This window comes from Neophocaena asiaeorientalis, unplaced genomic scaffold (assembly GCF_003031525.2).
Source record: "Neophocaena asiaeorientalis asiaeorientalis breed wild unplaced genomic scaffold, Neophocaena_asiaeorientalis_V1.1 scaffold52, whole genome shotgun sequence".
In the NCBI taxonomy this organism is placed as follows: Eukaryota; Metazoa; Chordata; class Mammalia; order Artiodactyla; family Phocoenidae; genus Neophocaena; species Neophocaena asiaeorientalis.
Genome location: NW_020173927.1, coordinates 3,803,558 through 3,816,513, shown reverse-complemented (window position 1 = coordinate 3,816,513; position 12,956 = coordinate 3,803,558). Strand labels below are relative to the sequence as shown.

Here is a 12,956-nt window from a genome sequence, read left to right as displayed (position 1 = left end):
CCACCACCCCCCTGCCCCCGGCACCCCAAGTTTGCTCAGGGCCTTCTGTCTACACTGAGCAGGCAGAGGGCCACGTGAGAGTCTGCTCAGCCCTCCTGTGGCAGCTAAGAGCCCTTTTAGGAATTGAATCCGAGATCTTTTCTTCTGTTTTCTCCTCCTTATTGGGTGGTTGTGACGTGGAAATAACATCAAGTAGAGACAAGTGTGACCTGCCAGTCCATCTCTGATGCCCTCCTCCTTTCTCTCCAGCATGGGCTGGGGCTGCCCTCATAACTGTGGGGCTCACGGACCTGCTCTTTGCCCTGTCATCACTCCCGTAGTCCTCTGCTTCAGAGAACGGGGTTTTTTTGTTTTTTTTTTTTTAATTGAAGTATAGTTGATTTACAATGTTGAGTTAATTTCTGCTGTACAGAGTGATTCAGTTATACATATATAAACATTCTTTTTTTTAATATTTTTTTCCATTATGGTTTACTACAGGATATTGAATAGTTTCCCTGTGCTAGACAGTAGCACTTTGTTGGTATCCATTCTGTATATGATAATTTGCATCTGTTAACCCCAAACTCCCACTGCATCCCTCCCCCAGCCCCCATTGGCAACCGCAAGTCTGTCGGAGAACAGTTTATTTTCATTTCGAGTGTGAAGTGAGAATTTGAATAGAAGTTGCTGAATATATTTCCAGTTATTAACTTGCCTTAATTGAGCCCAATTTTTCAGACTTAGGTTCTAAATGTTTTGCTAACAAGTTTTCCTCTGATTTGGTTGTTGCACAAACATTGAGTGTGGCAGTAAGTACAACATCACTGTGTTCTTTCTCAGTATTACCTTCTGTTGCTACTGTGTGGAGATAATGTCTATTTAAGGAAAATTTTTAAAGGGATCTAAAATGCCTGTGAGACTACATGAAGCTTATACAGCAAACTTCCTTTGAAGCGAAAGTATATTTCCCATGTGACAAAAATATTTTTCTAGTAAGCGACAGGGCTAAAAATCAGGTAAAGAAATACTCAAGTTTGTTAGAGGAATCAGGAGAGGATTGTTACTGTGGTGTTTATAGGATTTTACTTTTCATAGCAATTGTATGTGAACATATTCAGATAAAGTCAGTACTGCTCAGGTTCTTAATAGTATATTTGAACCATTCAGAACCAAAAACTCGAGTTAAGAATTTGCTGTAGATCCACAGGAGAGCTATAAAAATACCTTAAAAGTAGATCTATGTAAAGATATAGGGACTTAGGATGAGTTGGCTTGATGCAAGGGAACTCCAGGCAGGAAGGAGTAAAAACATAGTCAACATTGAGAAGATTGTCCCTTCCCCCAAATGAAGAAAATGGTCTTAACTATTGCTTGATAAAATCACAGTTCTAAGTCTCTAAAACTTGAATGTTCCTGATTGTTGAAGAACAAGGGGACCACAGCCTCTCCCTCTAAAGATCTTGTACATTGGCTTGTTGCCTGACTAAAGGGTTGGGGTTGGCTTGTTTCAGGATTGGAAAGGAGTCTTAGGGCCTATATGCCATTTCTTCAGTTTTGTAGATAATAGTTTAAACAAAAGTGTTCCTGCATTTATCCCTGATTCTGATAGAATACCGAAAGAATAGTAACTTTTTACAGAATTTGTTTCAAATTTTAAGAAACGAGGAAAGCTCTCAGTAGTTTATTTTGAGAATTTCATTAATGGTAATTATAAATGTGGTAAATTACTTTTCTCTCTTACTTCACTGCACTCTTTAAATAAAGAGGCTGCTGTCAAGCAAACTCAGGACTTCAAGCAACTAAGGAATGAAAAGAAAATACTTGAAAAGGAATTTAGGAAGACACAGGTAATAGATAACAGCAGTGCCCACGCATGTTCAGATCTTCCCTCTGGGACTCCTTGGGTCCTCTGTAAGCCCCGTGGGTCCTCGTCATGAGGAGTCACACGTGAGGCCCCCAGCTGAGGGCAGTCAGCAGTGCCCCTGGGTCGCCCCCTCTTACATCCCGTCTAGAACTAGCACTCCTTTATCCACTGCAAACACTGCTCGTGTTTTGTTTTCACAGGAAAAGCTTGATGAATTTTCTAAACAGAAAAATGAAAAGGGTGAGTATTCAGTTAATGCTTACTTAAGAATTCTATTTTGACACACAGTATTCTTTTCTAACTGTTTTTTCCCCACATTTTAGAGTTGAGACATATTGGAACACAAATTTCAAGTGATTCTTATGGAAGCATTGATAAAAGTAAGTATACTGCAAATTTAGTTTCAGTCTCTTTGCATTTCTTTTAGTGGTTTGGGAGGTTGCTTGTTACTCTTACCTATAATTGTGGGAATTCCTGGGCTTGTACATGTTTTTTGTTAGAAGAAGCCATCTCCTGTTTCCTGTCTTCATTAGATCTGTGTATGTTATCACCTTGCTGTCTGATAAAATAATATAGTGAATGAAAGAGTTGAAAAGCAGTATTCCTTGGGAAAGAAAACTGGGAGAGCTATACTTTCCACACTTTTCAATAAATGAGTATAGTTTCCTCATTAGATTATAATTTATCAAGTTAATGTATTAGATTTCATAGGTGCCAAATATATAAAAATGGTTAAAGTCAGGCAGGGCAACTGTGGAGTCAAAGCTCTGCAGTGTATTGCTGGAAGACAGAAGGCTTTGCAGAAGACCGGAAGTTACGCAGAGAAGCGCAGTGGTGCTCACAGGACAGGGGCGCCCCCAGCGTCCCCGGCACGTTGCAGCACTGAGCCTGCTACCTTGTGCACGAGGAGGTGTAACACGAGAAGTGGGGATGCTGGAGTTTCATGTCAGTTTTTCCACTTACTGTTTGACCCTTGGCCATTGACTTCCCTTCTTTGTGTTTTCATTCCTAGTTGTAAAAAAGAGATTATGAATTTCTTCTCCGCCTATCTTGTACTGTTTTGGTAGAGATACATTTAAAAAGGCAAATAAGTAAATAATGGTATTTTCACGTCACTCATGTTTTCTCCAAATGGAAATTATTAAAACCACTTAACACTGTTTTGTGCAAGTATGTAATGTCTCTTCAGAAGTCTCCTTTACCTTTTTTTCCTTCCTTTATTTATCTATTTTTTTTAAAATCCATACATCAAGGCTTAAGACTAACAGTTGATACTTTGCAGTTGCCCGGGCCCTGAGTCTGTTTATCACTATCACTGATGCATAATTCTATGTGCTTTTGACCCCTCTTCCTACTCTGAGGTGTGGAAAGTGGGACTTTGAGTAATAGGTGCTGCTGAGAGAAGCCGGACTCAGCAACACTGGGCTTTCCCAGCTAACAGTCAGGTGTGGTCTTTAACCTTCTTTCTTTTAGGATTCTGCTGTTCTCAGGCCTCACTATTTAAAACACAGCCCTCACCCCCTTCCATAGTTGCTTTCTAGCCTTACATTCTCTTTTTCCTTCAAAGAACTAGTTAGTTTCTCAAATAATTTTTTTTTTAATCTATCCTCACTGTGAGGGAAGGGATACTGTTTATTTTATTTTTTCCAAACAAGTAAATAAATGAAGTCTTTAGGAATCTGCTGATTATTTAGCTGTGGACCTTAATGGGTTTAATACCTAATTCTTAAGTAACTCTTTAACACTTTTCTTTGTTCATACCTGACTTCTGAAAAAACCTTACGAGTTAGGCAGAAAGAGCACTGGGTCGGCTTCACTTTTGAGAAGACTGCCTGGGGGTTTTGTTGGTCTGCCTTCCTTTCAAATTCCAATGAAAATGGCAGAAGATTAAGAAAAAAAGAAAAGGATAGTTAAAACATGCTAGAAATTAATGAGGAAGGTGTAAAGCAGGTGGTGTCAGTTGGTGATGAAACCCCAAATTACAGAGGAAAGCAGCAGCCCTCAAAAAGCAGGTTTTCACCACAGAAGTGTGTGCTTCCCTACGTCAGAGGAGCGGGCACGGGAGAAGGGGCAGTGCATTGGCAGTCGCCGGGGGGCCAACGAAGGGGCGAGAAGCCTGCGGCCTTCTGGCTTCGAGACTGTTCCTGGCAGCGGTCCACAGGCTGTGGCCCAAAGTTCAGTTCTCTGAAGTGTTTGTTAGGACATGGGAAGACCCAGAGTGGGTGTGGATGTCAGAAAATTGGGTTACTTATGGCTGCTTTGAAGGATAGCCCCTCCTGTTCCCAGAAAATGAGATATTTGAATATATGCCATGTAAGTCCTCACAACCGTATTCACTCTGCTTCCTCCTTCTGAAGACAGGGTCCTGTGGGTTCATGAGATGAGGGCCTGCATTGATTGCCAGAGGAATAGGACTAAAAATGGAGGCCGTAGAAATGTACTCTGGCTGTGAGAGACGTCACTGAGAAAAAGCAGTGACAGGGAAGAAAGGCACCGAGCTCAAGAGAAACTAGTCCCTGAGGAAACGGTGTTAAATCATGAACAAGAAGAAAATGATAACAATTGAAATAGAGTCCTTAGAGAACATCTAAGAACCTATCTGTAGGCTGCTGCTGTGAAATCTGAGTTGGGGTTCTCAAATATTAAACATACGTTGTAGAAATAAACCCACTCGAAAGACTGGATTGTTGAGTGGACAAATGGAAGATTGCTATAATGAACCAAGAGATTTAATTGTGGACATCTGTGAGAATGTGGTGTAGAAAGATAAGGAAATAAAAGGTATTAGGGAAAACCTAAGACTCTGGAGCATAGAGCCAGGTGTTGTAGTAGTCATCTAGGACTTCTCAGAGGGGAGAGCAGAGCTGTAAGGAGAGAATGTGATCAAGAAATTCTATAGAAAGAGACTTCCCAGAGCAGGACACTGATACAATACTTACATTAGAAAAGCCTCCCAGCCGTAGAGCATGATTTTTATGTATGATCTCCATCTCTGATTTGTTCAAAGGAAATACATTTAAAATCAAATGAAGCAGCCAGATTGAATATAGGAGGATGGATAAAGAAATGCTAAGCAAATGCTAACTTGAGAGCAGTAAATACAAGACAAAGAAATAATTCACACCTAGAAATGAATTTACATGGATTAAAAGGAAATATTTAGATTGATTAAAGGTACAATTCATCAAGAAGATACTGCTCTTATGACCTTCGAGCATAAAACTATGTCAAGTAAAATGCTTGGATATTCTAGGGGGAATAACCGAATCTGTTTTCATGGGAGGCTTCAGTGTGTTTCTCAGAAACACAGAGTAAAAGCAAGAATTTAAATAGGAGATAAATTGGAATCATAATTGCAGGATGGATGATTTACATATAACTCTTAAACCACAAACTTTGAATTCTTTAAAATACTTTTTCAAACATATATAAAAGCTGACTATTTACTAGACAACGAAAAGCTACGATCTAATAGGAGATATGAAGATACTGATATTTCATAGGATATTAATAAAAATCTCTCCTACCTCCGCCCTGAAAAACTGATAACTGAACACACATAATAAATACAAACCCCTCTTGGATAACAGAAAAAATAAAAACTGAAATACTAATCTGTTTTGGAAATAAAAGCAGGGCAGTATTTAATAAAATCTTTGAGATATAGTCAATATAGTATTCAGTGAGTGGTTTGCGGTCTTAAGCGATTGTTAGAAAGCAAGAATTATAGAAAATGAAGCAAGGATTACAGAAAATGAATGACTAAGAAGGTAGGAAAATACAGCAGAAACCTAAGGAAAATAGAAGGAAGGAATGGTTGAAGATGGAAACATAAATTAATGAAATAGGAAACAAGGCATTTGATTTTGGACCATTAAAACTAATAACTGAATCTTTGCGATGCTCATGAAAGTGACAGCTCTTTGGCATATCTGATCAAGAAAGGAAGAAACAAAACCCGACTCGCACCAGGACTGAGAAAGCTTTAAAAATACATTTGGAGAATTATTTTTAATTTACAAATTTATATTCAGATTTTATCATGTTCATAAAATGGACCATTTTGTAGGAAAACATACTCAAATTGACATGGACTAGTTGTTGCAATCCTGAACAGAAAAATAACCCAGAAGAAAATTTTAAAAATAGTTAAATATTCAACACCATGGAAGATCTAGGTGGCTTGCAGGTGAGCAAGCCTGAAGTGAAAAACTGATGTCTTTATTATTGTTTGGTTTTAGAACTTAAAAAATGTAGAATGCTTCCTGTTTCATTCTCTTAGACTATCATAACCCTGTACCAAGATCAATTAAGAATAACATGCATACATATCTTCAAGACTCAGAAGTCTGTTACTTAGGAATAAAGCTGCAGAAGTACTAAATGAAATCTTAAGAACTCAAATCTATTAGTAATTTAGAATATGGACAAGTTATGACTTAAGGATTTATCTCAGGAATACCACAACAACAGGTTAAGAGGAAAATGATAGGATCATCTCAATTCAGTACCCATTCCACATTTAAAAAAGAAAATTGGTGAGGTAATAATAGAAAAAAACATTTTGAACTTGAGAAAGGTGAAACCCTAAGAGCATAATCATTACTGTCAGAAACAAGGCAAGCCTGCTTTTCGTTCCATCCCTTCTGTGTGTGCTGGAGACCCTGAGCCGTGCAGCCGGGCAGACACAGAGTGGGAGCTGTGAGTGCTAATAAGGAAGAGTCAGATTGTCCGCATTTTAAATGATGTGACTATCTGTGTGGAAAAAGGAAAACAGAAGTGTAGGAGCTGGGGAAGGTGCAGGTATATACAGTGAACACGCACAGTGGGCCATCATTAGCCTATCAAAACGGGTGGAATAAGAACGACCAGATCTCAGGTGGCAGCCGACCTGAGATGTCCAGGGAAAGACCTGAAAGCAGCATGCCTGCCTCGGTGAAGGAAAACTAAACCATCTGAACACATGTGTAAATGCTATGTTCCTGGATTGAAAGACTTCAGGCATAAAGATGTGCATTTTCCCCACGTGTATTTATAAAGACACACTTTAAAACCAGATGGTGAAGGCTTATCGGAAAGAATAGCTGTTCGGAATAATAATTTAATTTTTGAAAAGGAAAATTCTGAGCCACATTCATGCCTGTACAGATATTAAAACATACTTATAAAACTGTCGTGTTTAAAGAAGCGTGCTATTCACGTGGAAACTGACAAATCCGTGGAGTAGGAAAGTCCAGAAATACTGTACTCAGAGATGCCTGGATTTTGATAAAGGAGTAAAGGGTAAGGGGAAGGTGTGCAGTGCAGCTGAAGGAGGTGTTCACAACTAATGATGCCACAATGAAAATTATTTTCTGCTTTGCTGGGAATGGATAGCTCTTTTATGTCAGACTGGAAGCAATGAACGAGTGCTCGGTTGAAATAGGCCTAGCTCTGGTTAATAGCCTCCATAAGCATAGAAAAGTAACTTTTTTTCTTTTTTTTAAGGTTCCTTGTTTGCTGCTTTGGGTATACGTAATAAGCAGGGATCCTGGTCAGGTCATTTAAGCAAAGGGGATTACAGTATTTGGAAGCAGGCTTTTGGGTAGGTTAAATCACAATGTAGATAAACTACTTGATCATAGAATTTTGAAACTCAAAAATGGATGTACCTCACACACAGTGACAGTGGCTGATTTGTCTCAGGAGAGGTTGGAAATGTCCAACTTTTCAGACTTCTCTGTTGTTGTGCCCCATTTGTCCTGGTCCTCTTACTATGGACTTCATTTTTTAGAGCGATGTAGTTTGCCAACTTAAATAGGGCTGACCTCTTCCAAAATTTGTGATTCCTTGTAGAAATTTTGGTTTAAAAGGTTGGTCTTTTTAGCCTCTCTATAACTGGATCAGAGATTTCAGTATTTTCAATAAATGATTCCATTTAAGAACTTCCAATGAACTATAACAGAATGTAGGGGTGGACTGAAATCACCTAATACTTAATGCTATTTTCAGTTAAATTTTAACTAGTGTGGGTTGTCTTTTTATGCATATTTGACACAAACCGTTCATGTTTATATTTTTATGAATATTTTTTGCTTTGGAACATTTTTGGAAATTTGTGTTCTTAACGTTAAATTGACTTTAAAACCATAGTATAATATTCTTAATGTTATATGACTTTCATTAGGCCTGTCTTTGTTGTAGTTGCCCTTTGCCTTTCAACTTGGACCAGTGATTCTTAACCATTTTAGGAAATCAAACCCGTTTGAAAAATATTTATGAAAATTCCAAAGTTTTCACTTTCCTTATAGAAGCATATGCTTCTTTCTGTGTGTCTGCTCATGTGTGATTCTCTCTCCCTATTCATGTTTATACACACCCATTTATGTCTCCTCCCATTTCCCCTTAAGGCCATTAAATTTTTTTCCAAGATCCATGAAGCCCCTAAGTTAATGACAGCATGGTCAACTCGGATGGCTTTTCTGATAGCCTCATGGAACTGAGGGGATACTGTTCTTTGTTCTTTGTAGACTACCTGGAGCCCTAATCTCTTCCATCGGTCATTGTATCTATGCTTCCCCCCCGGACCCCAGTCTCATATCACTCTGTAGAAAATACATAGACCAAAGATTGATTTATTCTGTGCATTCATAATGGTGATAAAGGCCTTTAACAAGTAGATTTGGTTTTTTGAGTCCTACCCCTGTTTGCACCCCACCTTCCAAAAAAAACCTGAGCTTGTATTCAGCCCATCAGTAGACCTTTTTATCAGTAGCTAACTGAATTGTGTGCAATGATTGAATTTGGGGAAGATGTTTTAAGTTGCCTGGTTTTCTAATTCCCTAGTAAACCCTGGTTTTACAGGACTGTGTTTTGGCCTCGTGTAGAAAGAGCCAAATGACATGACTTTAATACTTTACTGTCTTTCACAGGAAAAGTAAAACTGCTTCTGAAGGAACTCTGGCTCTGTATAAACACAACACACAGACTACCTGGTGAAGGCAGCAGATGTGTCCCAGGTGAGAGAGAAGCTTCCAGAAGTACATTTCATACACACAGTAGAAATGCTTACTTTGGGCATTATATGCCTTCACTTTTTAATATCTCCTGAATCTCACATTGAAAGAGTGAAATAAAGTAGGATGGGTACTTGAATTCATACAGAACTCCATTCCCTCCAGGGTGACTTCTAGTCTCAGTGAATACATCTGGCTTTTTATTTTGTAATAGCACCTTTCGTCAGGGAGTATTCATGGAAACTGGAAGACACATGGTGGGAGGTGTATATGGCAGGTGTACGCAGAAGACCGAGTTTCCCACTTTTGTCGCCTCCCATCCCAGGACCCCATGTTGCGTTTAGCAGTCATTCTTCCTTTAATTGCCCCCAGTCTGACAGTTACTGCTCTTTCTTTGTCTCACATCTCTGACCCTTTTGGGGAATACGAATCTTTTGGTTTGTGGGATGTTTTCTTGTATGAGAGCAAGGCTGTGTATTTTTGGCAAGAGTTCCCCAGTAGTGTGCCAGGGGAGAGTGTGTGTGGGTCTGCATTGTCACTGGGGATGTTAACCTTGATTGCTTGTTTAAGGTGGTGTCGGCCAGGTTCCTGCATGTAAAATTTCTTTTGCTTCTTTATTCATTGATTATCTTGAGGGAGATGCTTTGACACTGCAAATATTCTGTTTCTCTCCAACTGTAGCCCACTGATTTTAGCATCTATTGATGGATCTTGTCTGCTACGATTACTACTCTAATAGCGTTTTTTGTATTTCCCTCATTCCTCCTACGTGTATTAATTGGAATTCTTCAGTAAGCGAGAGCTGTCGCTTTTCACCACTTACTTGTTTATTCACTATTTCTGTCAGTGTAGTCTCACAGATATATATATTTTTTAATTCTGTATGTTATAATACAGTACTTTCATTATCTTATTCATATTGCTCCAGATTTGGTTATTGGGACTATCTTTAGTTTGGCTCCTGGGTCTTTTAGGCATGTCCCGTCCTGTTTTGAGTACTTCTTTACTTCTGGTACTGCAAGCTGTTTAAGGTTCCGCTTGTATTTTCCCTTAGCCCTGTTATCAAACACTGCTCCGAGGAGCCCTGAGGCCTTCTGCAAAATGTATTTTTACAGCTTTCAAATATGACAAATGGTTATTTCTAGTTATTTCCTAGGACACAATGTTTTTACTAACAATTACCATTACTGCTGTATACCAAAATCCAAATCCAAAGAGAACTAGCGTTTTTTAGTAGTTTTCTTGTTGCGTTATAATGCAAAGTATTTATGTGACCTAGTCAGGTTCCTTAGTTAGAGAATTGTACAAATATGGTCATGGAGTAGTCTAATATAGGTTGATTTTAGACAGGGAAAATAGTGTTTCCTATCACCTTGTATGCAGAAGCTGTTTCTCCCCAGTCCTGCTGATTTCCCAAGAGAATGAGGGCATCGTCAAGCCCCATTACCATGGCGGTGGATGGGTGCCTTGGCACGGACACCCTGCTGCTAATGGGACACGGGCATCTCACCATCCACCTGCCTGTCTTCTCGTTCGCTTGTTGTGAGGGAAGCATACTTCTGTGGAATATGTTCAAGTCTTATAGGTTATTCTTTAGGAAGGGATTGGTTGCCTTTTAAAAATGTTTCTACTTGGATTTAATGCAGGCATTTTGAACTGTTAAAATAAGGATTGTCTTTTTAAGTTTTCTTTATACATATTTTTTCCCCACAGAAAAACCTGCCAAAGAAAACCCCAGATACTTAGAGTCCAGGGAGGATGGTGTGCCCCCTCCAGCAGGGGGTAGCCCTCTCAGGACCTCAGCCGTGCAGACGTGCCTGGCAGAGCTGTCCATGGAGATAGAGGGCGACTTCTCTGCGTGTGAAGACGCGGGGAGAGAGAGGCCGGGTGGAGCAGCTTGCCGTGACAATGGTGTCTTTAAAGAGGGCCGGAATCCTGAGGCTGTAACGCAGAGGAATGAGGATGACCGTGCTGACTTTTCTGATCATGATCATTCTTTTGATGAAGATCTTCAGGCTGCCGTCGACTTCTTCAAGCTGCCCCCTCCTCTTCTCTCCCCGGTGCCCTCACCCCCTCTGCTGTCGTCCCCACACCTGGGTGCATTTCCGTCCTCACTCTCACCTGTAAGTTGACACTTCGTATTTGCGTTACTTGGTGGCCACGTTGTCCATCCTGCTACGGGATCTCAGACCAGCTGTCGGGGAGGAAAGTGAGGATTTAACAAGGCGGGCCAGTGCCCTCGGGTCCACGTGCACATACGGCTTTTTTCATTTTGTACTAGGGGTGCATTTTTATTGTTTTAACCTACAGTGTACTGTAAGTCTCCTGTGTCTTAACTGCTTACTCTTATCTTCAGTGCCTGACACATAACAGATATGGAATGAGTGAATTAAACAAGTGTTTATAGACATGGAGTCTTTCAGAGATGAGAAGTCCATGTACAGAGCATGCAGGTCAATTAGGTTGCTGAATTCCCCACCTTCATGCAATGAATTCATCATCTTTTTGTGTGTTTGCAGAATGGTTTATTGTAATTTTTTAGGAAGTTAGTCTTGACAAAGCAGATTTGTATGCTTTTTGGCTTAAGGAACAGATAAATGACTCCTTGAGTCACATCCTTCATTCGGGAAACCATAATGCACGTCTGTTAACGTTCTGGACCTGGTGCTAGACACTGGAAAGCTGAGGTGACATGGGCTGTGGTCACCCCTGGTGGGGTCTTGTGTGGCGGTTGCCCCCATAACGGCCGTGGTGGAGTCCGCGCTGCTGGGAAGCATGCTGCTGGAGGGAGCTGGACACGGAGCTCATGCTGGAAGGAGGCCGGGCGGGAGCATCTCCAGCGAGCAGGTGTCCCGGCCGAGCGCGTGGAGGGGTGCGTTGTGTCAGATGGAGGAACCGTTTACACAGAGGTGTTGGACTCAGGGCGAACCTGACGCTGGGGGCATTCACCCAGACCGGGTCCCCAGGTCCATGTGTGTCCTAAGGACTTTCCATTGTATCCTGAAGGCAAAGGGAGAGCCTCGATGGATCCAAAGAAGTGGAGCTAATGGTTGAGCTCCACTTGAAGGTTTTCGTTTAGTCGCAGTAGGAATGGGGAGGGAGAGGGGAGCGTCGGGAAGGAGGCAGGACTGTAGTCGGGAAGTCATTTAATCAGCAGTTCCCTCAGTTCTTGACCCCTGAGCCGTAGTAGCATTTGAGTCAGCTGGCTTGGAAAAGGTCCCGAGGTTGAGCGAGCAGCACGTCTTGTGAGATCTGCGGTACGGTTGTTAGGCTAGTGGGGGGTTCAGGATGTTGAGACAACAGACAAGAAGAACCTCTTTGGGCGGGGAGGTAACGTAGGAATGTTAGGTGCTAGGTGTGCGCGGGATTTCCAGGTGCAGCGTGTGCGAGGTGTACCCCCTTCCATGGGCTTGGTGCTCAGAGCCAGGCTGGGTGGACGCAGGTGCCGGGGTGCCTCAGCCTGGGGGCCAGCAGAGGCCCGGGGCTGCGTGCTGTCATCCAGCCGGAATGCACGTGTAGGAGAGGGTCAGGTCCCGACAGTCCTGGAGAGCTGTCAGTGCCGACGCGGCCAAACAGAAGAGGAGGAGAAGAGGTCAGGACAGCAGAGGAAAACCAGGGGGTGATGGTGCCCTAGCATCCATCCAAGGGAGGAAAGGATTTCTCCAGTGGGAACAAGTTCATGTCAACGGTGGTGACTCTTCGTCAGTCCCTGGGTCTCGCAGACCAGGGGGCACGGGTGGCTGAACCGGCTCTCCTGGGGGCCGTGTGGTCTCTACCACTCAAGACGGGGAGGGAGGCTTCCAGAGCAGACCTGGAGTCAGGGGCCGTGGAGGAGGCAGAGGTGTCGGGGTGCAGCACAGGCATGAGGTGTGGCAAGAGGGGTCTGCAGGGTGACACCCAGAGCGATGGCCGGGCTGGCGCTGGGGCGAGCTGCCCTGGGCCAGAGCCTGCGGCTCGCCGGGGAAGGCAGGCGGGGCTGGGCAGCTAGAGGCGGAAGCCTTTTGGGCCAGAAAATGGGGTCGTCAGAGTTGAGAGGAGGCCTGCTTCGAAGTTAGGAGAACAGACCTAACCCTAGGCTGCATGTGGAGTAGAACTGGGAAGCTTCTCCGTTTGGG

At 42.2% G+C, this 12,956-nt stretch overlaps 1 protein-coding gene across 5 annotated transcripts in view; it reads left to right on the top strand.

The window, feature by feature from the left end:
• ICE1 (interactor of little elongation complex ELL subunit 1) overlaps window positions 1-12,956 on the top strand; it is a 60,355-nt gene that overhangs the window by 20,978 nt on the left and 26,421 nt on the right. For 4 of the 5 annotated variants that reach the window (XR_003004111.1, XM_024752506.1, XM_024752505.1 and 1 more), the window contains exons 8-12: window positions 1,747-1,829; window positions 2,047-2,086; window positions 2,170-2,226; window positions 8,758-8,844; window positions 10,555-10,964. Coding sequence is in view for 4 of the 5 variants with exons in the window: in XM_024752506.1 (XP_024608274.1) it covers window positions 1,747-1,829; window positions 2,047-2,086; window positions 2,170-2,226; window positions 8,758-8,844; window positions 10,555-10,964 (677 nt within the window). In the remaining variant the exon portion in view is untranslated. Of the gene's footprint in view, window positions 1-1,746; window positions 1,830-2,046; window positions 2,087-2,169; window positions 2,227-7,366; window positions 7,431-8,757; window positions 8,845-10,554; window positions 10,965-12,956 lie in introns of those variants that run through there. The other variant, XM_024752508.1, reaches the window with a different exon arrangement.